The following is a 25,537-nucleotide window of genomic DNA, read 5'->3' on the forward strand; positions in this document are numbered from 1 at the left end:
TCTGGGATGAATCGCTGTCATACTCCCCGAGACGGGAGCCCGTTTGAAGTCGGTGCCCTGCTCCCTCCAGACGTCCGTGCGCCGTCGGCGCAGCGATACGGCCATGCCGTGTTTTCTGCAATGTCGGCGATCACTTTGCGCAATTAGTGCCAAGTTGTTTCCACGATCTTGGAGGGTAATGAGTTTAAAGCCAAATGAGATTGGGTCTCAGTGCCAGCTTCTGGGGAAAGGTAGGGATTGGCCTTAAACACATGTTCATAGAAAATAATATAACTGTCATTTGAATGGTTGAAATGTCAAATCTTGATGGGGCTATTTTAATCAAGGGGTAGTGGCCCCAGAGTGTGACGTACTCATGAAACCCTGGGTGTTTTTTTTGTTCTGTTTATTTCTCCACCCAGGCCCAAATTCTAATTAGCGTCAGAAAATGTAGTTTGTCAAACTTTGCTTTCCGTAACAGCAAATCAAACTCATTGTGACACATAATATCGTAACGTTTGACAAGGTTTTTAATTCGGAGGAGATTAGAACGAGAGTAGATCTTTGTCTTTAATGGGGGTTGGGGTTGAAAATGAAACAAACTCTCCTGTGTGGACAACAACATAACATAACCTACGTAGCTCCCGGGTGCCTGGGTCTTTTGTTATAAATAACAATTCGAATATACTCGTCTCTCGCCAGGAAAAGGGCAGAATCCGAAGCTCGGAAAGGAAGTCTCCCTAACAGCAAGGAAATGCCCCTGCACCACCCGACCGACCCTGTCGAGCTTCGACGACTCAACTTCCAAACACCTGGTAAGAAAACCCTGCCAAAATGCAGAGCTCCGTCATAAATCCGCCAGTGAAATACTCCCCCGCTCAGTAAAGTAGGGTTTCCTTCTTGCGGCTCGCGGACAGATGGCTCAGAGGGAGCACAGGCGCTTGTGAGACGTGACATTTCCCCCCAGGAGGGGAGCCGGTGGCGGAGCGAGCGGAGACCGAAACGCGAGCTCGACAGTTTCGCGGCGGCTCACATCATCATCATCATCATCATCATCCTCGTCATCCCCCCTTCGTCCGCCGCGGGGGTCGCCGAGGCCAATCCCCTCCGTCGCGCTGACTACGCGAACCGGGGCCGCGCTCCCCCGCGCGGTGGCGCCGAGGGCAGGGAGGCGACGGGAAGCCGGAGAACGTCGGCCCGCTTTGCCTCGTGCTCCACGCGGCATCTCCACACCAGGGGGAGTCGCAGTCCGTTAGTGTTGTTGCCGGGCGGCGGTGCACTTCCACGTCTCCTTCAGACGGGCCGACTACCTTTTGGCACCTCTCTTCGCGACAGAGGTTTAGGGCCCGCTGATGATGTCGTGATATCAAAGCCGTGGCTGTCAGGCGGGTTAGTTTGGAAAGAGGATGAATTATCCCTGCGGGGCCCGTCTTTCGGGGGTGAAAGGAGAAAAGGAAGGAAAAAAAAAAGATAAAAAAGCTCATGCATATTTATGAAAGTCCTTCAATGACGTGACGGCCATTACCGGCTGTTTCGGCGTGGCGGAGGAGGCCCTTCCCTTTTGGATTGTGAGTGATCTCAACCACCTCTCGCTCCACTTTAAACCTCCTCAAGTCATCACGGCCGCAGCCCGACAGCCCCTCTGAGAGCCGGTGCTCTCGGCCCACTCATCTCCGGTGGGGAAAAAAAAAAAAGACCCGAAACATTTTTTGCCCGCCGCGCTTTGGCATCCTCTCAAGCCCCGGAGAGAGGCGCTCCATTAGGCCGCCCCTTTTTCACGCTCCTCTCTCCCCGCCCATCGGACGTTTTCATCTTTTGGACGCTTGGTGTTTGCCAGACGCGGCGTGGTAAACGGTACTTTTACTGTCTCCGACGCCAGAAATGGAGTTTGAGTGGCGGGCCGCGGCAGAGGCGTCCTTCTCGCAGAGAGATGGCTGGCCCCCCTTCTTCCATTAGCTAACGCTCACTTGTGCCGCCGGCCGAGACGGCGCAGCCACATCGGAGAGCGGCGCCGCAAATTGTCGCCTCCACCCGTCCCTCGGCAAATCCCCCCACGGCTCCCAGGGGAGCGGGTTGGAAAATGCCTTTTGTCTGTCCAACCCCCCCCCCCCCCCCGTGTCGTAGATCCAGCGTCCACTCCAGCGGCGTCGTTCCGCCCCGGCCCCGCCCCCCGGCGCCTCGGCCCCGGCACCTCGGCCCCGCCCCCCGGCACCTCGGCTCCCTCTGACCACCTCCCGCCCGTCGACGTCGCGGCAAACTTGCGCCAGGCTGCGACCTCCCTCCCAAGTCTCCCCCCCCGCGCTTTATTCCAGTGTGTTTGGTTTTTGGATTGATCGTGTGCGTTTTCTACTCTTCTGTTAGAACAGCATGACGACAGCCGAGCTTCCAGCATGTTAATTTGTGTCTTGTTGATGTTGTTGTTGTTGTTTTGGGTTTTTTTTGTTTGTTTGTTTTTTCTTTGACTAACTGGCGTCACCTTTTAGAATGTAGTACATTACTGATCTAGTTGCTGCCACATCTCAAGCTCTCAACCCCCCCCCCCCCGTGTTCAGAAGGATAATATAGCCATCACATTGCTGCCTACGACCTCTTTTTATTTACACCACCGTTTCCTCCACAGGTGTGGGTGTGCCCGGTTACCCCAGTAGCCTCCATTTGTCAAGTTAGTTGGTCTTGTTTACACATTTGACATGACTTTGTTTTGTAATTTCGCTTAGCTTTTATATTTATTTTGTATTTTTTGTTTGTTTGTTTGTTTATTTTTTACCTGCTGAGCTTTGTTTCCCCCTCCCTCCGCCCGCCCCTCATCAGCTTTAATCTCTCCGGCGGCGACGCCGCGTCATCGCAGGAGGCGGGGTTTGAAAATGACGGCCTGACGCTGCGTCATTTACCTAAAGCCGACGCCGAACGCCCGGCGTCGGCTTTGTTCGCTGCTGTTTTCGTTTTTTGGTTGTTTTTTTTTTTTTTTGTTGTTGTTTTTTTTGCGTGTGTGTGTGCGTGGGTCGGCGTCTTTTGTGTGTCACGGTGCGTCACGCTAACCTCCCCACCGCAGCTTTTTCGTGTGAATAACATTCTTCTCTCACAATAGGGGAGACGTGTGCTCGATGACTTCCTTCCCATTGGCCCTTTTTGGCGTCCATCTCCTCTCTCTGTTTTTTTTTTGTTGTTTTTTTTCCCCCCACGAGCATGCTCTGCCGCTTTGAGTGACCAAACCGGCCGAAACTAGCCTCTCCCATGCCACCTCTCTAATAACGCAGCGTTGGCGGGTCCCGCCCCCCGTCCCACCCGGCCCCTAATGAGTCTCTTCCGTCCTGTTGTCGATGTGATTGACAGGCATGGCCAGCCACCCTCCCATCCCCGTCATGGACCTGGCGGACCACCTGGAGCGCCTCAAGGCCAACGACAACCTGAAGTTCTCGCAGGAATACGAGGTGACGGCCGTTTCCGCCGCAGTGACCCACGCGGTCGGGGGGGGGGGGTTGTCCGGTAAAATCTGAATGAACGAGGGGAAACGAGGGGTTTGTGTCCGAGACCGAAGAGATCCCCCTTTCCATTCCGTGTTGGCGGGTTCGGCGGGATTCGAGCTAGGTCAGCATGTTGGTTTTGCCAAACACGTTAACACGAACCGCCGTATTAAATCTGCGTCACTTTTCCTGCGCCGTTTCATAATATTTTCCTGGACGACCTAATACCCTCATTACATACTCCAGTCAACCACACTGCAGCTCCGCGGGCCGCTGGCATCAGGCATCTGGATTTCCAGTTTGGACCGGAGTTGGTGGGACGGAGATTCCAATAATAGGCAAACTCAGCGATCCCGTCCGTCGGCGGCGTGCGTCCGAACGGTGAAACGCTCACTTGGTGCCGGAGTCAGATTCTACGGTTCAAGTGAGAGGGACTCAATCAAGCCAACCTCTCAGACAACTCGCCCTGCCGAGAGGCTTGCCAGAGCAAAGTGGAATTGGATAGAAAAGTGGAAACGGAGCGATGGAGACGGATAACGCACACGCAACATTCCATAATCCCAGAGTGTTGACAACAACCGGAGAGGGAAGGGCGTTTGGGGAAACCTGGCCTCTGCCTAGGTATCAACAAATACCTTCAATCCAACCTTCACACCAGCGTTTCAATCAGTCGTTAGGCGACGGCTTTGACGCAAAAAAAAAAAAAGCCCCCTTAAAACTGTCATTCCAGATGAGAGACAAAGCGAGTTAGAAAGGGAGAAAGATAGAATCCAGAGAAACACATTTTTCCAGAGGCGAGTTGCGACTAGACGCATGGAGCGGGTGTAACCTTTGACTGATTTCCAGTCATTTTGGGGCAAATTGGCACCGCCTCTGTCAAAGCACATGCATCATGGGAGCGATGGGGTTTTTATTGATCAACAGCTCGATCTAACAGGGTTTTTGGACCAAACCATGTTGAAAAACATACTTTTTCTTTCCCCGGCCGTAAGTTGGAGCGCTGCCTCACCGCTTGACTGTAGGCACAGCGTATTGATATTCCTGTTTTCCTTCTTTTCTTTTTTTTTCTGAGTGATTGTGCTCCATTCAGGGGCATTGCAGGGCAATCGCCCTTTCTCTGCCAATCCCTTATCCCGGCGTCATGCCACGGGCTAAAAAATACATAAGATCACAATATGGCCGCTTGCCAGGCTGCCCGGCCATTATTGCAGCTTAAGTGCATTGAATTCCAATTTACATGGCACTCCTGCTCAACCGGTGGAAAATCATTTTGAGGGAGCGATGAAAAGAGGCCAGTTGATCATGAGAACTATCACGTGCTGATGGTTTAACCTGCAGATGAGCATGTTTTTAACTGATCTGTTCATTTAAATGATGAGTGGAAGAGGATGCACTGTACGTTAAACTAACCACCACTAGCTTGGCATTTTTAATACTTTTATTCCAAATGCACCAGAATGCCCATAACTTTTTGGCCCACTTTTCAGTCAGTGTATTGGAAATAATTCATGGACCGATGCCTCGCCAGGTCCATTACAGGATGTTGGTCTTTTCTGTTTTCAGGGAATGGCCTTTTTTATAATTAAATATAATGTTAGCCATTACAGAAGAAACATAGTAATTACATTTTCATTGTATTGAAATACAAACTGAGCACTTTTGATATTTTGATTCATAGTTAATCCATCTATGATAAAGTGGACGCTTTCAAACCCTGCTCAAAAGTAAATAACTATAAGGATTGATTGTCGATTGACACGCGCGTTGCTCGGGTCCTGTCCATGAACGTCAAATAATTCAACGGGATTTGGTCATGAAAGGATATGGTTACAATACCACCCCCCGTGAACTGTGCCGGGTATGGACCCTATGGGGCAGTTCCGCGGACACAGATGAGGCCCGATGTCGGACTAAATCACAATTTTAATCTGGATTTTTTTTTTTTTGTCTTTGTTTGAACAATTTGATTTCTAGAAGGAAGATTAGAGCTGATCTGGGTCTGAGTTGAAGGTTTAATTTAAACCTTTGGATTAGTGGGCGTGGCCTCCAGGTGGACCAGCACCAAGACCGGACAGAAGGAGCCAGCGGGTCCTTCACCTTATTCTAGGACGTCCTCGGCTACAACTGATTCATCTTAAATTAAGCAACGTCTCAGAAAGGCTTTCTGGATCCTGGATTAATTTAAGTAGCATTGTGTTAGTACTGGTATGTGTAGCCGTGCAACACTTATATATCTTTAATGCAGGAAATGAAAATCAGCTTAATTATAACCGCATTCTTCCAAACACAGTTCAGAGGCCACGTCTAACCTTGTAAAAAGTGAAGCAGGAAAAAAAACAAAAAGCCATTGCATGCACACTGATATGGTGAAGTACATGCGTCTGGACAGAGAACGCAGCTTGGGGTCACTGATTTCAACCAAACCAGCCACTCTTGGAACATTCTTTGATTGCAGCTCGGGCCAAAACAGCCCCTGCAGCCATCCGGCGTGGAAGTGTCGAGGCAGAAAGCTATAATTCCGCCCCGAGTCTTTAACGCCGATTTCTGACGGGACGCGTTTAAAGCAAAAAAGAAAAAGAAAAAAAAAAGAAAGATCCGATTTAAGCTCCGACGGTGAAACGCATCCTCCGCAATCCCTCGCAAAATATAACGTTGATTACGTTTGCATAACCGGAAATCAGATATTTTGCCATGAGCGGCTGTCGGGGGCTTTCATCATTTTGGACGGTAATACGGCCTTTTATCCGCGCCTCACTTTCTCGCCTCCCTCTTTCTTTCTTTCTTTCTTTTTCAGTCCATTGACCCGGGGCAGCAGTTCACGTGGGAGCACTCCAACCTGGAGGTCAACAAGCCAAAGAACAGATACGCCAACGTGATCGCGTACGACCACTCCAGAGTCCTGCTCTCCGCCATCGACGGTACGCCGACGTTCATGCACTTCAGCGACATAACGCATGTTCATTCTGACACCTGTTATTGCTATCATTGTTATGATAAACCTTATCCCCCGTGGTGCCTGGGCGGGAAGGTAGTTGAAGCTCAGTATGAGGCAAACTTCTTTTGTCCAAATTAACCCTAACCCCTAACCACAAAACAATGTAGAGAAGGTATTAAGGCGGTGCCGACCTCGTGTTTATTTGATTAGGTGGTTGTCGTTTTGGTCGTTTCCTCGGTGTTCTGTACCGCGCGCACGCCACAGATTTTAGCTCCGAAGGGGGGCCGCGCGCTCGTCGCGCGCAGATGCACTCGGTGGATCCATTAATTAGCCGTTTCCACCGGGCGAAGGGAACACAAACAAACTGCGGCTAGCAAATGGCCGCTAATGCGACAAACAAATAAAAAGTGCTGCATAAATACTTGAAGTCCCCTCTCCCATCAAGGAGCCCATTAGCCGGGCACGCGAGCTCGTCTGCGCGCCCACGCCCCTGCCTCTTTGTGCGGCAGGAAGTGAGCGCTCCTCAGCCGCAGGGGCGTGGGGAGGGGGGGGGTCCTCCTCGTTCTCTCCTCCTTCCAAAGCGTGAACAAAGCCTTTTGGCGAGCGCTGCCGCTTTTGTTTCCTTTGATGGAGTCCTTTAGGGCGAGGGGGAAAAAAAGAAAAAAAAAAGCGGCTCGGGAGTCGGCATCTGGAAATTTCGTCGGGAGGCTTCTTTCACAACGCTCTGTGGGGATCCGGGGGGACGGGGGTTAGCGTGTTCACAGGAAGTGGCTTCAGATCATTAAATTAGGATAATTAGAATCACTCCGACCGTTGACTAGGGGCCTGCGATATGACATTATTGGATTGTGAACGATTAAAATGTCCCCTACGATATATCCGCCTTCAGAGGGATGGTTGGTACGGTGCTCCAGTGCACATTCTGCCATTTGCAGTTCTATGGCTCGCACACGCATCCAAAAGTGGTTTTCTCAGCCAAATCGTTATATCTGGGAGTCCGTGGTTTGTAAATCAGGAGGCGCCGGAACACGGGGAGGCCGCTGATCCGGCAGATCGGCGACAGGAAATATTTAAGGCGCCGCTGGCAGCTCGAGGCCTCCCCCTTCTCCCTTTTTCACCGAAGAGGTACTTTGGCCTCAATGGTCTGTTGGTATTTTTTCTTTTAGGATTTGTTACCTTGTGGGGGCTATATATATATTATATATATTTTTTTTTTAATCTGGAATTTTGTTTGGTTGTACTGTTCAGTAACTTGCAAAATAGTCTTAAAAAAAAAACACATGAAAAAGAATTGTGATGAGATCCTGGATTGTGATCGGGTATTTTTTTTGCCATATCAGTGCTGACCCCCCTACTCTGCTATGTTTTGTCCCTGACCGTCCCATCACACCTAGCAACAGTAAATACTTCCATTTGGTGGTTTTTGCACTTTGGTCAGTATCTAGTGCAATGCAAACAGTCCCATCACCCCTAAACCCTATCGAGGTAAACATGACACCTTTAGTAAAAATGTAAAGCAAGATTGCTTTTTATTTGAATTTCCTTTTACAGTTCAGAGGTCAGATCGGCTTCCACTCAATATATATTATCACTTGCCTTTTTACTTGGAATGCCCACACTTTTAATTTCCTCTGTAGACTGTATGTTAACATTATTATTTCATTCCTGTATAATGGAACATCATAATAATTAATTATATATTTAAAATAAGGAAAATAAAAGAAAATCCACAAAACATGGTTTTCAATCGGAAAGCTATTCTTAAAGATCACAAATGATGAGTAAGTTAGTAAGTAAGTCTTTATTTACACAGCACTTTTTTTGTTATGTTCCAATGTGCTTTACAGAAACAATTGGATAAAAAATGTAAAACAAAACTTAAGTAATAAATATAAAGTAAAAACACAATATGTCAAAACAACAGACAAATTGAGTTAAAAAGTAACCCCCCCCCCCCAAAAAAAAAAGACAAACATAAGTCAAGAATATAAAGTAAAATCAGAATGAGATGAGAGTTAAAAACCAAAATAACAGACAAATTTAAATGATGAGTCGAACTGTGAGGTAAGTACTGGAGGTAAGTTTCATTTGGAGGATTTAAATGTATATTTCATACAACACAGACAATTAATTATATAATATAATTATAGAACCCAGAATCATGATTGTGGCGCCGCCGTTTGCGACCGCCTCGTGTCGATTACGCACATTATATTATTATTATTATTTATTTATTTAGTATTTATAGAGCTTATTTTGCAAAATCACTGTGTGTCATGACATTTCACTGTATATATGTATGACCGTATGCCTATGTATGTGAGAAATAACCTCTTAAACTTATAGAAATGTGATTTACGGCGGCGGCTGCTTGTGCAGGTTCTGGCTAACGCTGCGTGTCCACTAGGGGGCGGTGTCACACCCAGTGAACCACAATGTACGCAAAACATCGAAGGAATCCCCAACTTAGAACCCCGACGTGTGTACGTGGAAACAGAGATCAGCTTTCGAACCTCGTTTGCGAGTAGCACTGCTATCCTCTGCGTTTCCTCTCCCGTTTGGGACCCGCCCCCCTACAAAGGCGTCTTTGACCCGTTGTTGAGGTTTGCGAGGTGTGCACGCTCTACCCATAACACCCTTCACCGCCTGGCTCCAAAGAGTCCTGTACTGAACGTGAACCTCCGCAGGAGCAAAATCACCACTGGACGAGGGAGGTGGAATTCAGACGGCTGTGGCCGGGGGAAAAAGGAGGTAAAAATGACGTCTTCTCGCACTGAAGTCAGAATAAACAGGGACCCCCGCCACAGCCCTTTATAATTTAATTTAAAGAAAGCATTTGCAGAGGAAGTCCCCTGCAAAACAGACCCTGGCAAATGACGCGAACGTGTGCGGATTCGACTGAACCGACAACACCGTTCTGTCGTTTGTGCGATCGTCCCGGGAATGCAGGCGCTGCAGGAGAGAAGCACCGTGTTGCAATAACACGCGCGCCGCTCCTCGGACAGTCGTCAAAATGCGATTCCGGGCGGCTTTGACGAATAACACGCTAAATAACACACGCCTGTGAGATTTAGCCCAAGAGCAAATCCGACATCTGGTCTTGCAAGAACATATTTTCTGGCAAAAAAAACCGCAAAGATCAAAATATTATTTCTTTATGAGTCCTCATGCTTTTTGTATGAGGGCTGAATTCTCAGTTAAAAAAAAAATATCGATATATTTTTTTCCCCCTCTTGCTTAATAGGTCTATTGACGGGGACAAAGATGGCAGCAGCGTTTTATACAAATCCTGAGTGACAGTGTGCCGGCAAAACACATTTACCAAAATACAGTATGCACAAAACAACTTGCCTCATTCTCATTAAGCCACAATATTGACTCCCTGTTCCCGTTTCTCCTTTCAATCTAAAAAGCTACTGGGCTTAATTGTATTTATACCTTGTCCATTATGGAAATGCCTGCCTGAACCGCAGAATTTAGCGGTAAAAAGACGTATACTGGGGAGGGGGGTGGTGGATCATAATAATGTGGGTGGGTTTTAAAATGTGTTCATTTTCTTTTTTTTTTTTTTTTTTTTTGCGCGCGCGCCGGCTAAATAAGTTACCTGGCAGTCGGACGGAGGGAGGGGATTGTGTGCGACGTGGCGTCCATGCATATGAGACTTATCTCGGTGCACCATGTGTGCGTGGAGCTCCCAAACTGCCAGTCCTGCAGCATGGACTAGCTGTCAGCTGCCTCGCTCTCCTCCAGATTGGAAAAAAAAAAAAGAAAAAAGGAGGCTGCTGCACTGCTCATTTCACACCGGCAGCAGGGAAGGAGGAGGAGGAGGAGGAGGAGGAGAGGAAGTGGCGTCGAAGGGCAGAGAAAACTGTTTGTTTGTTTTTTTGTATTTGTTGTTTTTTTTTTTTTTCCTTTGTTGGTTTCCTTCATGTGACTTAATGACCGTTCACATCCCATTTAGATGGATGGATGGATGGATGGAGAGGTTACGCTGTTCATCACTGGAGGGAAATTGCATTGAAGCAGCTCATATAAAATTGTCAATATTTTTTAATGAATAAGAATAAATATTTATAAAAATAAAAACTGATTTAAACATTGTATATATATATATATATATATATATATATATATATGCGCTAAACCTACGAAATACAAAAAAAGAAAATAAAAATGGAAATATACTGGACAATAAACCAAAAATAAATAACTTGAAGATAGTATACATTGGGAATACACAAAAAAAAAAAATAAACCAAAGATTTGACAAAACAATCAGAAAAGAAAAAAATATATATTTGGTCAACGCTGGGTCATGAAAAAACCTGGAAAACCCTGAATTGCTACGTGAGAATAGTTTCTAATAAAACTAATAATAAAAAACACTCTGCCCCGTTTTGCTCCACCACGTCTCCCACCATCCAGCCTGAACCGTAAGTGAAGCCCGATCCGACACGAACCCGGACGGTGGACGTGGAGCGCATCGATTTACGTGGCGTTTACAAGCCGGCGCTCGAACAACACTTATCGGCTTCCCTGCGCGTTTAAAACCTCCAAGGTTAATCACTGCCGTATGGATCTTCCCATCGCCGCCCCTTCACTCCGGCGTCTTCTCGGGCCGCCCGCGCTCCAATCAATCCCCCTCCCGCTTTAGATTTATTTTATGACGGGGCCGGCTTTACCTCGACCGTCCCTGTCATCCCGCTTAGATTACTTTATTTTTTATTTTTTTGTTGTCGTTCTCTCCGCAGGCATCCCGGGCAGCGACTACATCAACAGCAACTACATCGACGGCTACAGGAAGCAGAACGCCTACATCGCCACGCAGGGCGCCCTGCCCGAGACCTTCGGCGACTTCTGGAGGATGATCTGGGAGCAGAGGAGCGGCAACGTCGTCATGATGACCAAGCTGGAGGAGAGGTCCAGGGTGAGGGACGCGAACGCATCCACGTTATGAGCCGGTGGAAGTCGACGGAAAAGGACGAAAATCCTCACCAGAAGTACAGAATCGATGCTCAGTGTCTGGATATCCAGGCTTACCTTGCATGGGAGATTGGCTCTAAGTCTTGGTGAACACCGCTTTGAAGCTTTCACCGTAAAAATAGTTGAAGGCCGATCAATCGGGCTCCACATGTCAAGTAAATTTGGCTGGAAGTAGGCCATGGAACGCTGCCTTTCCAACATTCGATAACAAACCTGTTCCTCCTCAGGATTTCCGTTGTTGCCGCTTGATTGATTGATATCTTTTGATAACATTAACTTCGCTGCTCTTGCTGAGCAACTCGTCCCGTCCCGACTCTTGGCCGCCGCTATGGGTTTGATAATGAAAGACAGCCAAAAAAAAAAACAAAAACAAGATCACCCGGCGAGGCCGACCTGAAGGCCCGAGGCTGTGTTTATTCAGCCATGCACATACGTGGAGGAGGAAGGTGATCCAGCGAACGTCGGGCTGCCTTTTGTATCTGTTGACCCCTCTGGCGGTCCGCAGGTACTTCATCTTTAACTTATCATACGAGAGCCGGACACGCCGGCGTTCAGAGCTCTTATATCAAACGAGGGTCCCTGCCAGAGCGTCAGCCGAGAAGGCTCAATTGATTTTTCTTTTTTTCTTTTTTTATTTCCTTTACACTATTCAACCGGGATTTTGGGGAATATAGGATTCTGTGCGGTTCTGAATCGTCACGCACGACTTTCATGAAATTTGAACATGCGTTAAATGTGAGATTAATCACATGTTTGGCAGGCTTTTTTTTTTTTTTTTTTTTATAGACACTGGACTTAACTGGAAGTCAGTCGTTAGCAATTCCGAGTTGTGTGTGTTCCATTGCCTCTGTTTGGGAAAACATGGTTGGTTTGTACGTTGTAGGATCTACACAATGTGTGTTAACGCAACACCACAAGCTACGGCACAGTTTAGCTCAAAGTTCGATGTGTTTTCCAACAAAAACCCATGCGACCCATTTACCGTCAGCTTTGACAATTTCAGACCAGGAAAGTCAATTGAAATGGTTGTTTCGCCGCATTTTTCCCCCCCGAGTTCCGACTTGAATGCAACATGGCTGCACGTGACTCCAGACCCGGTGTTGACGGAGCATTAAAGACGGAGCTCATTGACCCTCTGCGTTAATGTTGACGTGGTGCAGAAGCACACATGCACCGCCTCCCTGACGTGCCCATCTTGACACATGGCGCCGGCGACCTCGATCCCATCCAGGCGGCAGTCGTCGCTCAATCTCCTCGGCGATGACAAAACGCGTGAACAAAGTCTCCGCTGGCGTTTATTTTTGGAGGTAGAAAGGTGATCGGCCCGCCGAGGTAAACAGTCAATGATTCACGGCGTGACTTTGCCCCTCGCTGTCGCAGAATAGAAATATTATAACCATAGCTGCGTAGCACAGAGGTGGTTTATTGCTCGGCGGGCGCACACAAGCAGCTCGCTCAGACGGCCCGCCCGCCGCCCCCGCGCAGTGTTGTTGTTGTTTGCCATTCAGACGCCTAATGTGCTTTTGTCGCCGCTAACGGCTCTCGTCGAGTATCGATAACTCATATCATTGCCTGGGACACGCTCAAGCTGCCTTTGTGGGATTTGCACATCGCGGGCTCGACTCCGACATCTGTTTTCGTGAGCTGTGCCGTCGGTCCCGCCGGCGACCGTCGCGACTCTGGAGGGGATGGGCGAGCCGACGCACGCTCAGCCCGACCGCCTCGCGCTCTCGTTCTCCGAGTGAGCCCTGTCCGGACGATCCGCGGTGCAAGAGGATCACTGCGTCGACTGACGTTCAGGCGTGAGGATGGTGTTGAACACACCGTGAGCCTGCGAGTGACCGTAGCTCGCCGGCCCGTAGAGTTCTGATCAAGCGTCAGCCGCGGCAGGTTGTTGAAGCCGACGCCTTAAACTGAGGTTCGGCTAACGGTCAACTGAGCTGAACCTCCCACTGGGTGGAAGTCAATGGAAAAAGAGGAAGCTTCTAACGAGAGAGAATAGAGTCGATGCATCCCCCCCCCCCACGGGATTCGGGGTTTTGGGATCGAAGTTGATGTATTTTTATGGGTTTCTTGGTTGTCGTTTTGAAAACGATTGTTCCATCTAGAGGTGTGATGGTGTCGTCGCAATTGATCGACAAACCTCTCGTTTGCGTGCGTGCGAGGTCGGGCGCGCTCCTCCCTTCCTCCGTCCGGGTGGGGATTTCACTCCAGCCGCCGAAGCATACTTTCCAAAGCCTGGCTCGGTCTCCTGCCAAAGATTGCAGCGGGCGTGAACCTGAATTTGGGGTTTCCGAAGTGACGATACGTTCATTTCTCTCTCCAGCCCGCGGCCTTCCTGAAGTACTGTAAACCATCTGCATAGGAGCCTGCCGCTCTCCTCCCTCCGCATTAGCAGCGCCTTCCCCTTTGGCAGTCGGACAGTGATGCCGTAATGGAACAATGTTTTATTGGCCGTTGACTGGGCAACCAAACTGTATAAACCATAATAACCCCCGAGCCTGTAATATGATTGGAAAAGTGTGATTACGATTGTAATTATAGAGATTGTCAGGCCAATAAATTGCGCCGCTATCTCCTTCCAAAATATCATAGACCATTTCCTTGATTGTGAAATAACACCTCATCAGCAGAAGCGGATTAAGTTACTTGTGACAAAGAAAGAGTGAACGGTTCATAAGAAGAAATAACCCGACGCGAGGGGAGAATAGAATTTCTGATGCCCCGGTATTGAACTTTTTCCTTTCTGCCGTTTCCCAACGGCAGGTGAAATGCGACCAGTACTGGCCGACGAGAGGCACGGAGACCTACGGCCTCATCCAGGTCACGCTGCTGGACACGGTGGAGCTCGCCACGTACTGCGTACGGACGTTTGCACTTTATAAAGTAAGTCGACCGTCCTCCTTCCTTCCGACCGCTCCTTCTGTCGCGGGTGCGGCGGGTCCCGGAGATGACACGCCTCTTTCTGCCCGGCCCACCTGCAGAACGGCTCCAGCGAGAAGAGGGAGGTGAGGCAGTTCCAGTTCACGGCCTGGCCCGACCACGGCGTGCCCGAGCACCCGACCCCCTTCTTGGCCTTCCTCCGACGGGTGAAGGCCTGCAACCCTCCAGACGCCGGGCCCATGGTGGTGCACTGCAGGTAGGACGACAAGGATTTATCCCCCTACGGGTACGGTGGATGCGTTCTGTACCTTGAAAAAATATGACCGCCTCTTAAATATGCCCAACGCCAAGCCAGAGAAGGAGACTTGAGAGTAAGGTGTAGGAATAAATGCACGTGAAAATGATGCAAACCTCAGGAAGAGTTTCAAGGTAGAGGAGATGACGTGGATAAATACTGTATGAAGGCTGAAGGACTAAAGTGGGAATGGAGGTAAAACCAACTACAACCCATACACTATATTGTATGTACTGTGTGTATATATATGCACAATATAACGATTTCATAGAGCTGGAAAAAATATATATACTTTATTGGTTCTTTAAGACACTTCATTCATTCCCAGAGGGAAATTGCAGTGTCACAGCAACCCACATCCCAAAATAGGCAATTATAAATAATAAAGGAATAAAAATTAAAAAAATGGCTGTAAATAATAAACAATACAATTACTAACTCAATACACCTCCATATCAACAGATAGACTCGCACTTAAGCAATATATTCCCTTCAATATATTTAAGACGTGGAATAATAAAAATATATAATGTACTTTTATTATATAATATTTTATTATTAATGCATGTAATGACGCGGGGGAGTCCGCCAGCGAGCTGTCATGAACGCCGCTTCAAACAGGAGGGAGTTGGCAGCCACAAAGCGCAGGGATTACCAGCCTCACTGCCCTCAGCAAACACACACAGCAACATGTCTCACATCAGCCGCCCGCGAGTCCTTATCCCCCCGGGGGTTAGTGCGTCGGAAACAAAGAGGCCGCTGCTTCACTCACAAAACGTCCCGAGTCCCAGAAGGGCAGCACAAAGGCGGCGGGCTACAGGCTGCCGGCCGGCTCCTCTGAAGCGAGGAAGCCATCGGACGCTTGCTATCAACCAGATATGAAGAGGCACACGCACCAAAATGAACCCCCACACAGATACAAAACTAGTGTCAGGAAGTGACAAAAAAATTTTAAAAAAAAGGGGATGTGGGGGTGGAGGGGTGGATTACCACAGAATTAGTATGACCACATGCTGGAGTTAATTAGAGCGAGCTGCCGAATCAGTTTAAATTGAAAATCCCAACTTTTTGGGACGAGGCAGAATGTGGGGAATTAATGTCACTCTGGCCTGAAGACGGGGGTTTTTAATTCCTCTGGCGCCCCCCTATCAGATGGGGCTCCAAATCCGAACAGAGGCGCCGCCACATCTACGAGCGCAACTCTGAGTCGACCGCGCCAAAAATACACTCATAGATACATGGTGGCAATTTTCAAAGTTTTATTTTGTTTTTTAACTGCCGAGAAACCTGAAGGAAAGTTTGTTTAATAATAATGTTGATGTTCAGAATCCCAATCAGAACAAATTTATTCCACCAGGTGCATTTACGTGTACAATATAATAGATATATTATAATAGTGATTATTGGCGCGTTTCTACAGACAACTTGCATTAAAAAAAGTAAGAAAAAAAAAAAGTAAAATATCAAAATATACAGAATATACAAGTGTGATCTTGGAAGAACGGGATTTAAAATTGAGAATCTATATTTATAAGCTATTAACACATTGCTGTTTGTTTGGCGTAAAACAATCTCTAAATCAGAACAAAAGGACCCAAAAAAGTGATCATCACATGAGCACAGGGTAAAGGCAGTAGAACAGTCGGCGGCGCTCGCCTCTCGCCTCAAAGCGCCGCGAGTCGCCATCGGCCTGGTAACCCACCGTAGCCGGCGCAATCATCCCGTCTGCGGCGGCGGCCGCAGTCGGGGGAGCTGAATTAATTTGCCGCCGTCAAACAAAAGTTGTCTGCGCGCCGGAGTGCTATCGATTCAAGTTGCTTTGTTGTCACGCGGCGCCGCCAATTTGGAGCCGTTTCACCGAGCGCAGCGCTTGTGACACGTCTGTCACGCTAAGTGCACTGCGCTCCCTCGCACTATCCTGGTTATTTTATTATTTTCCTTTGCTGGTGTCACACGGCGAGGACGCTTGCGGTGGAAGCAAAAGTCCTGAAGCCCTTATTTTTCGCCTCTTCCAGAATTTGATTTCTTTCCTCCAAGTGACGCATGGAGGCCGAGCCGGCCTATCTCTTCGAATGCATAGATTCTATCTGTGCTTCAAAGGCGCTGGTTTTTCTAGCTCTGCACGGGGGGAAATGATGAATTTTCTTCGAGGGTCAAGGGAAGACTCTTCTCTATAAACGGGCTTGCACGAACCTGGCACCCGGTGTTTCAGAAGACGTGCTGGAAAACACCAAACCTTCCACCGTCGCTTGGGCAGGCGGTCGAATTATTCGCCACCTCGCCAGAGGGAGGGCTTCCCCCTCACTGTGAGAGTCGGCCCCCGCGGGAAAGCCCCCCGGGTCGGCCGGTCACGGACGGAGGAGGTCAGGAGGAGATGATTGAATGCGGCCGGGGTCGGCGGCCTCCCGCTCAGCAAGGGGAACGTTTTTCCCGGTACCGACGCCGTGGCGGCACACCGGACACAAGTCGGTTGTTTTGGCCGTCACGCGGGGTTTTGCCTCTAAGTCAACAGTGCTGAGATCGCTGATAACGATGATAGTAGAGTCATGATCGTCTCCGGGCGTTGGGACGCTGAAGGAGGCTGCGAGGAGGTCAGATGTCAGAATTGGACCCTTTTTGGTGATGACAGAGATATCGTCTCCAGTCCCCAGATGTGATGCTCTAGTCAATGACTCGGTGTCTCACCATTTTCCCCATGACAAATCTTCAGATTCTTAAGAACACAAATCCCTCCTCCATCGAGCTCTTCATATGTGCATCGTTCCCCTGTCAGCAGCTATAATTAACTGTGTATTTAACACGTTTTGGAGGTTTTGGTGGCGATACAGTCAACAGTGAACTTGAGAGCGTCGTCGACAGCCAGAGATTCCGTAACAACGCGCTTGGAAATTGTTTTTACCGCCGCGTCTCGCTCTCCGGGACCCGGCGCAGCTGCAATTTCTGCTTTATTTTTTTTTGCCGAGCTCCCAAAAGCGCGTTAGGTCTGACACTCGTGTCTGCGGACATGCCGGCCCCGGCGCCCGTGTCAGGTCATTAGCGCGGGGAGTCGCTCTGCCGGCTTCCTCCGCCGCTGCCAAAACGCGCCGATACCAAGACGGCCGCCTTCTCCTCCGTCACCTGCTCAAGTCGCAGGTCAACGCTTCCCTTCCAGATCGGAAACATCTGGGCTCTCGGGAGACACGTCCCCGGTTTCACCGCTCCCCCCGAGGGCCAGGGTGTTTTCCCAGACCTGGAAGTGATTCATCCCCCCAAACATCCCCGGGACCCGTTTCTTTCTCAGGCGATGTGGTGATTTACAGCCAGGCTACAGCCGTCCCGCGTGCCTTGGCCGCGTCTTTGCATGCGCTTGCCGCGGCAGCCAAACTGCGTGTTTCGACCCCCTCCCCCGGAGCGGCGAAAAAGACGCCTTGTCGACGTCAGGAACGGTGGAAGTAATCATGAGATCGTTTGTCGAAGCCAATGACTCCCGCACGTATCTTTATTCCATTCGCAGCGCGGTTGCACTGCGGCACGGCACATTAGGCAGACGTGGCCCAGGGGGACCAACTTTACTCCCTCTCGAGTTTTCCTTTCCGACCACTTTCTTTGCTTCTTCTTCTTCTTCTTCTTCTTCTCTCCCCGAGAACAAATGGAAAAACAAACGCTCCATCAGCAGCAGCGGGGCAGGGGGTGGAGGCTCACACCTCGTAGGCATGTCGGCTTAATGGATTGAATAACCTATTTACTTTAGAGCACTGAGCGCGAGGACTTGTCTTGTCAATGCTCCGCCGGCAACAGAGGAGGGAGGAGAGTTGGCGAACGGGATTTAACACCGCTGTGTGGCTTGACAGTAAATAAACCAGAAGAACACTGCGTGTCGGGGCTCGCCTTCATAAACACGTGTATTTTGACAGGGAGAGAGAGCCCGTCCCGGGTTGTCAGCCGCCCGGCTCCGGCTATATTTAGCCTTTTTAGCACAAACCTCATCTGATTTGCCGGGAGAGGTCGAAATGAAACGGCGAAGCACCCGCTGCCACCATTTCAAGTTGTTTTATCCCCCTCCCCTGTACACGTGTTAATGTGAAATAGTGCCAGCGCTGGTTTAAATGAATCCGCCCGTCCCTCAGAGCCTCCTCGAAAGCTCCTCTGCCGTTCAGACGCCACTGCACTAATCGAATTGCATTGATCGAAGTCGGCTGCTCTTCTCAGAAGTTCCCCCACGCATTCAGCGAGTGCCTGTGTGCGTCCACGCCTCTCCGGCGATTAGCCGTGAGAAGCTGGAGGGCGCAGGTGAGGGGGCGGCGCCTCACATTTGATCGCCCCGGCAGCCGAGCGGCCACCTCCGCCGGGGGGACGATCCTCCGCGTGCTCGGTGCCGTCCTGATTCACGGACACAGCCGGCAGCTGTGGAGGTCATTACGGAGCTGGAGAACAATGGAGGCATTCAGAGCCGCGGACCTTGATATTAGTCTGAGGCCTGGCCCGCACGGCAAGATCTTTCAAATCTTTACAGATGTTGAAAATGCGAGAGACCCCACACATTATGACACATCGTGCGCGCAGAGCAACAATCTGCCCGAAACGGCACACCCACAGATCCCGTTCCCCAACCACCAGAGTCCTGACTCTCAAAACCCGACTGTAGAGTAAACAAACATGGCGGCCGGCGCGATTCAATTTTTTTTTGCTTTTTATTTTTAGAGAAAATCCAAAAGGGGGGGGGGGGACAACGATGGGTGAACGCGGGCTGGGCTGCCGTTCCGTTTCAGTCGGCTCTCGGTCTTTCAGGGTCCCTCCCCCGGTATATCGGGGGAGGGACCCTAATTCCGATCGTGTTTGATACCCGTGATTTGGGTGCGGCCAGGACGGACTTCGCACCGCAGCGCGATCTGGCGCGAGAACCTTGAACCATCAAAAAAATAAATAAAAATCTGGGCTCACGATCGTCGGCAGGGGGGGGGAATCAGGCCAGAAACCGGTGCCGTTGGGTTCTTTGGTTGGCAACTTCTGATTCGACATATTTCCAAAATCTGTTAAACCATTATACTACAGTCCACGAGAGGAATTTGAGGAGAAGGGGCCTAAATGAATCTATTGTGAGAAAGCCCTTGGCTGCACTGAAACGGTGATAAACTGTTCTGAGGAATGAGTATTAAAGTGTAATATCAGAATCAGTTTAATTTGCCAGGTACAATTACATACTTGATGAGGTTTGGTGCTTTTAACGACGGACCGTACACATTAAAAAATAAACTTAACAGTCCGGACAAATGGAGAATGGAAAAAAAAATAGAAATTTAAGATTTACAAATGCAATACTATGCACAGGGTGACAATTAATTGTTACTATGCTAACTAGTTTATACCAGTGTTAATCAATGTACATATGTATTATATTACATAGGTCACTATATAAAACTGTTATTGATGTTACTATTGCATGTTGTGTATGAAGGGTGCTCTACACAAACAGGTTATTACTTTCATCGTTTCCGTGGCAAACAGACGTTTTGACACCTGTCTCTCCCTGTCCGCCCGCAGCGCCGGCGTGGGTCGCACGGGCTGCTTCATCGTCATCGACGCCATGCTGGAGCGCATCAAGCACGAGAAGACGGTGGACATCTACGGCCACGTGACGCTGATGCGCGCCCAGCGCAACTACATGGTGCAGACGGAGGACCAGTACGTCTTCATCCACGATGCGCTGCAGGAGGCCGTCAACTGCGGCACGACCGAGGTGCCGGCCAGGAACCTGTACGCCTACATCCAGAAGCTGACGCAGATCGAGGGCGGAGAGAACGTCACCGGCATGGAGCTGGAGTTCAAGGTCGGCAGGCCGCCGTTACGTCTCCGCTAATGGTGCCGCAGTGGGCACGGAGACAGAGATTTTGTCAGCAAACCGTAAATTGTTTAAAATGTGTTCAGTTGTACCATACTCCATAACCGCCCAAGAGGCAAAATAATGAGTGATCATAAAAAAAAAAGGGACAAACTCAAGTGTGGTACTTTATGAAAGCCACATTTCTTCTGACAGCATGTGAACCTCCGCAGCCGAGTGTTCCCTTCCTCATCCATAGCATTAAACTTTACGGGGTGGTTAGGTATTGTTTCATAGGAATTCCCCGCCACTAAAAAGGTCCCTCAGTATCACTGATCGGCCTCTAACGCGCGCTCCGGTCCCCGTTAGGCCCCCGAGACAGCGCGGGGCCTGTGGTTTCCTCCTTTATGCCAGTTCCTCCACACGGGACGGAGGCCCTTCTGCCCCCGGGCCCCCACTCCACTGGCGGGAGCCTCCCCCCGAACCGACCCCAACGCACCAAACAGCCTCGCTTGGGCGATTGTCATACAACAGAGTTAGAAGTCATTATGATACTTAAGAATTAATATGCGTTACACCGACATTTCAAGAAAATCCCTTCAAACAAAAATGCTTTTCGAGCTACAGACATACCGAATAATAAATACTACTTAAATGTGTTGATCATTTAAAGTATCAACGCAGTCTGGACAAAACGTTCGCATTTGACAAATAAAAAGCGATTGATCGGTGGCGCTCTACGGTTACTCGGGGGGGGGGGGGGGAAACATGCGCCGTTTAATGTCAAGTGCACAGAACCTTGCTCCCCCTGACCCTCAACCCGCTCTCCCTCTGGCCCCGCAGCGCTTGGCCAACACCAAGGCCCACACGTCCAGGTTCATCAGCGCCAACCTCCCCTGCAACAAGTTCAAGAACCGCCTCGTCAACATCATGCCCTACGAGTCCACGCGGGTGGCGCTGCAGCCCATCCGAGGGGTGGAGGGCTCCGACTACGTCAACGCCAGCTTCATAGACGGATACAGGTGAGCGGGGGGGGGGGGGGAACGCCGCCGTGACCTTTGACCCCCCCTTGTGGTAGAGCTAAATACCAGACTCGGGGATTCCGCTCCTCGGTTAATTTCCATAGAATAACTGGGGCAAGGCGTAGAAATGTGCTTCTGGTGCCGGTTTTCAAGTTCACTTCAGTTGTTGTTTAATATCTGTTGAGGAGTAACTTGTTGGGGCGAGGGTGCACAGTCAGCAAAACTAAACCCAGTAAGACACGAGATCTTTATCCAGCCTCCCCGCACGAAGTGAAGCGCGAGCAGTAAACAGCCGCCCTTTTGGGAGAGCGCGTCCAAAAAAGTTGAACCTCAGCGTACGCGCCGTAAAGAAAATAGGAAAGTATTTGAGACTAATGTTTCCGGGTACTGGAAACCGTATTCTGAGGCCGAGCCGAGTCAGCGAGCAGATAACGGCCGCTCCGACCTTGCCGCGGTCCCCCCCCCCCCCCCCCCCTTCAAACCCGGCGCTCGCCTTATCGCCGTCTCTCATCGGGCGACTGTCCCTCCGCCCGCAGGCAGCAGAAGGCCTACATCGCCACGCAGGGGCCGCTGGCGGAGACCACAGAGGACTTCTGGAGGATGCTATGGGAGCACAACTCCACCATCGTGGTCATGCTGACCAAGCTGCGGGAGATGGGCCGGGTACGTCTGCGGGCGGGTAGAGCTGGTGGTCTAGTGATGTAAAGGTCGCTGGTTCGATCCCAGGCTCCTCCTGACGGCTGCGTCCGCTGAATGCTCTAACATCAGCTTTTTGCTCTTCGCAGGAAAAATGCCACCAGTACTGGCCGGCGGAGAGGTCGGCCAGGTACCAGTACTTTGTCGTGGACCCCATGGCCGAGTACAACATGCCCCAGTACATCTTGAGAGAATTTAAAGTGACGGACGCCAGGGTGAGCCGCCAGTTCCGCTTGATTGCATAAAGCTGAGGCTCGTAAAAACAAAAACTAAATACTCTCCCTCAGGACGGACAGTCGCGGACGGTGCGGCAGTTCCAGTTCACCGACTGGCCGGAGCAAGGGGTGCCCAAGTCGGGAGAGGGCTTCATCGACTTCATCGGCCAGGTCCATAAAACAAAAGAGCAGTTCGGCCAAGATGGGCCCATCTCGGTGCACTGTAGGTAAGAGCCGCCGGACTCGGTGCGTCCGGCCCTCCCTGCCGGGGGTGGGTGGGTGGGGGAGCCCGTGGCGGCGGCACGTTCACACCCCTCTGCTGTCGCCCCCACAGCGCGGGCGTCGGCAGAACCGGAGTCTTCATCACCCTCAGCATCGTCCTGGAGCGGATGCGGTACGAGGGCGTGGTGGACATCTTCCAGACGGTGAAAATGCTCCGGACGCAGAGACCGGCCATGGTGCAGACGGAGGTGTGTATTCAAACGTGCCGCGGCCAACGAACTAGCGAGTACTTCAGATATTGACTACTGTGTACGAGTGTTTGAGTAACGCCCTGTCACCCCCTTTCCTCAGGATCAGTACCAGTTCTGCTACAGGGCGGGGCTGGAGTACCTGGGGAGCTTCGACCACTATGCAACGTAGAAGGAGCCGCCCCCCCCCCCCAAAAAAAAAAACAACAACCCCCCCACCCCCGGCGAGTCTCTCTCTACTGAGCCATAAATTCCTGCTTGAGAAAAGTACTTCTTAACTCCTAGCTAACAACTCATTTAAGTGTTGGATGTGCAACATGTCAGAAGAAAAAAAATAAAAAACCCAAAAACAACAACGACGATTCCCGGAGGACCGAGGGCGTCCGCCCGGCGACAAGGGAATCCAGACTGTTTGGAGCGTCGTACGGATTTTCGTTTTTTTTTCTTTCCTCCGCCGACCGCTTCAAGGATCCGAACGCCGGGGGACGATACAAACACTGAATCGAACCGGCACGGACAGGTCTCTGGCACCGGGGACTCCCTGCGTCGGAGACAAAAAGCAGACGGCCACGATGCGCGTTGTGAAGACAGCAACGCGCTCACAGCGGACTCGACAACGTGCAGTAACAATGAATACACAAAAAAAAAAGATGTTTTTTTTTTTTCCCCCGTCGCAATGTCCATCATCTGAATTTCACAAGAGGGTAAAGATTAAAGTATACAACACGAAACTTTTTGTTCTTTAGTACTTAATTAAACCGCTAACGTGCGCTGGTTTTATTTGATTTTATTTTTTTAACGCTGTAGATCTGTTCCGATGTTACTCGCTCTAATTCTCCTCATTTACGTCCAGAGTTTCGTCGACGCGGTCACACACGAAAACTGAACTGTCCCATGAGATCAAGTTTGGGCTTTTGTGGAATCAACAGGGATGAGCAAAGTATAAAGTCGCTGCTACCAATTATCTTAGTTCTTCCATGTTGGGACGGCGGTCAGACGGAGGCTGTGGGTTGTCTATATAGATAAATACACATAATATTAGAACTATATATTAAATATGGATTATATTGGAAAAACGTCCACAGTGAGATTTGTCTACTACGGGAAAAGAAGATGTTTTTCACTGGAATGCACATCAGTAGGATTAAATAACAACGTGGTATTCTGATTCAGTGCATCTTTTCTTGTGCAATAAATAGTTGGAATTGTAGAAAAAAGTTTTCATTTGTGGACGGTTTGTTGGGTTCGGGACACGGGCGTCGGTCCCTCGCGGAACTTCTACGTTTTTTCTTTTTTTGCTTTTTGCATTTAGAGTGCCTTATACTTATGCCTGTTTGTTATTTTTGGACGACTATCTCATTTAGCGTAGCCTATCAATGTACCGTGTCCTCTCATTAATCTAGTATGCATACGGGCCGCGTAGTTTATTTACCTTTATATTAATTTGTCACGTGACGAGGTTTTATATGCAAAAATAACAACACTGGTCATATTTCGGCAAATAAACTACGTAGAACGTCCCGGACCCCAGCGCCTGGACAGTCGTTATAACAGAAAAAAAGAGGGGAAACCTTTTTGAGCAGAGGCTACGAGGCAGCGAACCCGGTTCCACCTGACGAGTGTAGCTACAGACGTTCACTCTTTCCCCGGCGCGGTCGTCGTGGGTGATTTTGTTTTATTTTTTTTTCCCATTTCACCACTACGGTTTGGAAGGTTCTGCTTCTCCGTCCCCTCCCGGAAGGCTCGGTGGATGTGCATTCCAGGTGCTTTCTTTCCGCTCGGGCGTCTTTTTGACTTGGTTTTTTTATCCATTCCTTGTCTCCACGTTGATGTTCTAAAAGTGCTATTATTTGTCGTCGCGGGGGCCAACGCTGTGTAACGCATTCGGTTGGACGCTCTGCGTTGTCCGTCGACTTAACCCGTTTTATTCTTTTCCATCAGCATGGTCACGTTGCAAAACTCGCCGACGCCGGCCTAGTGGGGAGATTTGCACTTTCTCTATCTTTGTACTATGCACTGCCCTATTGATTCTAAACCCAATAATATACTACTTGAACCTATCTGTAAGAATCTCCTTAAACGTTCACGTTGTGTGTATGTAAATAACACAGGGAAAAAAAACAAAAGTATCGGACTCCCGGATTAAAAAAAAAAAAAAAAAGCATCCCCCCCGACCCGCCCTCACCCCCCCCCCCCCCCGACCATCTGTACTCGTGGCTTTGCCATTCAAGCTTGGCGTGTCATTACGGAAATAGACGTTGTGTTCTCCGCTCTCTCTCTCGTCTGGATGCCTAGACTGAAAACGAAACAATGAAATGGCTAAAAAAAAAAAAGGAAAAAAAAAAACCTCCAAAAAAAACTAAAGAAAATAAAAAAAAACAGCTTGTTAAAAAGAAAATCATACGATTACCTCTGATTAGTTGTGAGCGTAACTGGGGTTTTTTTTTTTCCGAATGAAAGGAGTGATTTTTATTTTCTTACTTAGGTTACATTGGTGGGGAAAGAAGTCTGTATGAAAATCGGTTCTTTGCTGACACAAGTTCCATTTGTTATAAATGAATTCTATTAAAAAATGTCAGTGTTATGCACCATTGTCTCACTTTTTGCTGCCTCCCGGGTCGACTTGAAGGCGGCGGCGTTCTCGTCCCCCCCGCGCGCCACGGCACTTAATTGGATTTCCGTCGCTGGGTGACTTTTAGATTCTGATAAAGATCTATAGGAGAGGCGAGTCAAACGCCTTGATCGGGAGTTGAACAAACGGAAGCGGTTTGTTTTTGGGTTTGTGCTGATTTCGGCGA

General features: G+C 49.4%; 1 protein-coding gene across 2 annotated transcripts in view; it reads left to right on the forward strand.

The window, feature by feature from the left end:
* Positions 1-23,012, forward strand: part of LOC307247249 (receptor-type tyrosine-protein phosphatase delta) — a 225,232-nt gene extending 202,220 nt beyond the window's left edge. The window contains exons 22-35 of one of the 2 annotated variants that reach the window (XM_080023355.1): positions 682-794; positions 2,600-2,641; positions 3,313-3,410; positions 6,238-6,361; positions 11,130-11,305; positions 14,128-14,247; positions 14,346-14,500; positions 20,060-20,345; positions 21,180-21,358; positions 21,895-22,021; positions 22,144-22,269; positions 22,342-22,496; positions 22,604-22,739; positions 22,843-23,012. In XM_080023355.1, coding sequence (XP_079879481.1) covers positions 682-794; positions 2,600-2,641; positions 3,313-3,410; positions 6,238-6,361; positions 11,130-11,305; positions 14,128-14,247; positions 14,346-14,500; positions 20,060-20,345; positions 21,180-21,358; positions 21,895-22,021; positions 22,144-22,269; positions 22,342-22,496; positions 22,604-22,739; positions 22,843-22,911 — 1,906 coding nt within the window. In that variant the 3' untranslated portion in view covers positions 22,912-23,012. The remainder of the gene's footprint in view (positions 1-681; positions 795-2,599; positions 2,642-3,312; positions 3,411-6,237; positions 6,362-11,129; positions 11,306-14,127; positions 14,248-14,345; positions 14,501-20,059; positions 20,346-21,179; positions 21,359-21,894; positions 22,022-22,143; positions 22,270-22,341; positions 22,497-22,603; positions 22,740-22,842) is intronic. The other variant, XM_080023356.1, reaches the window with a different exon arrangement.
* Positions 23,013-25,537: the final 2,525 nt, after the last annotated feature.

The sequence above is a fragment of the Zeus faber genome, assembly GCF_960531495.2.
Source record: "Zeus faber genome assembly, chromosome: 22".
Classification (NCBI taxonomy): Eukaryota; Metazoa; Chordata; class Actinopteri; order Zeiformes; family Zeidae; genus Zeus; species Zeus faber.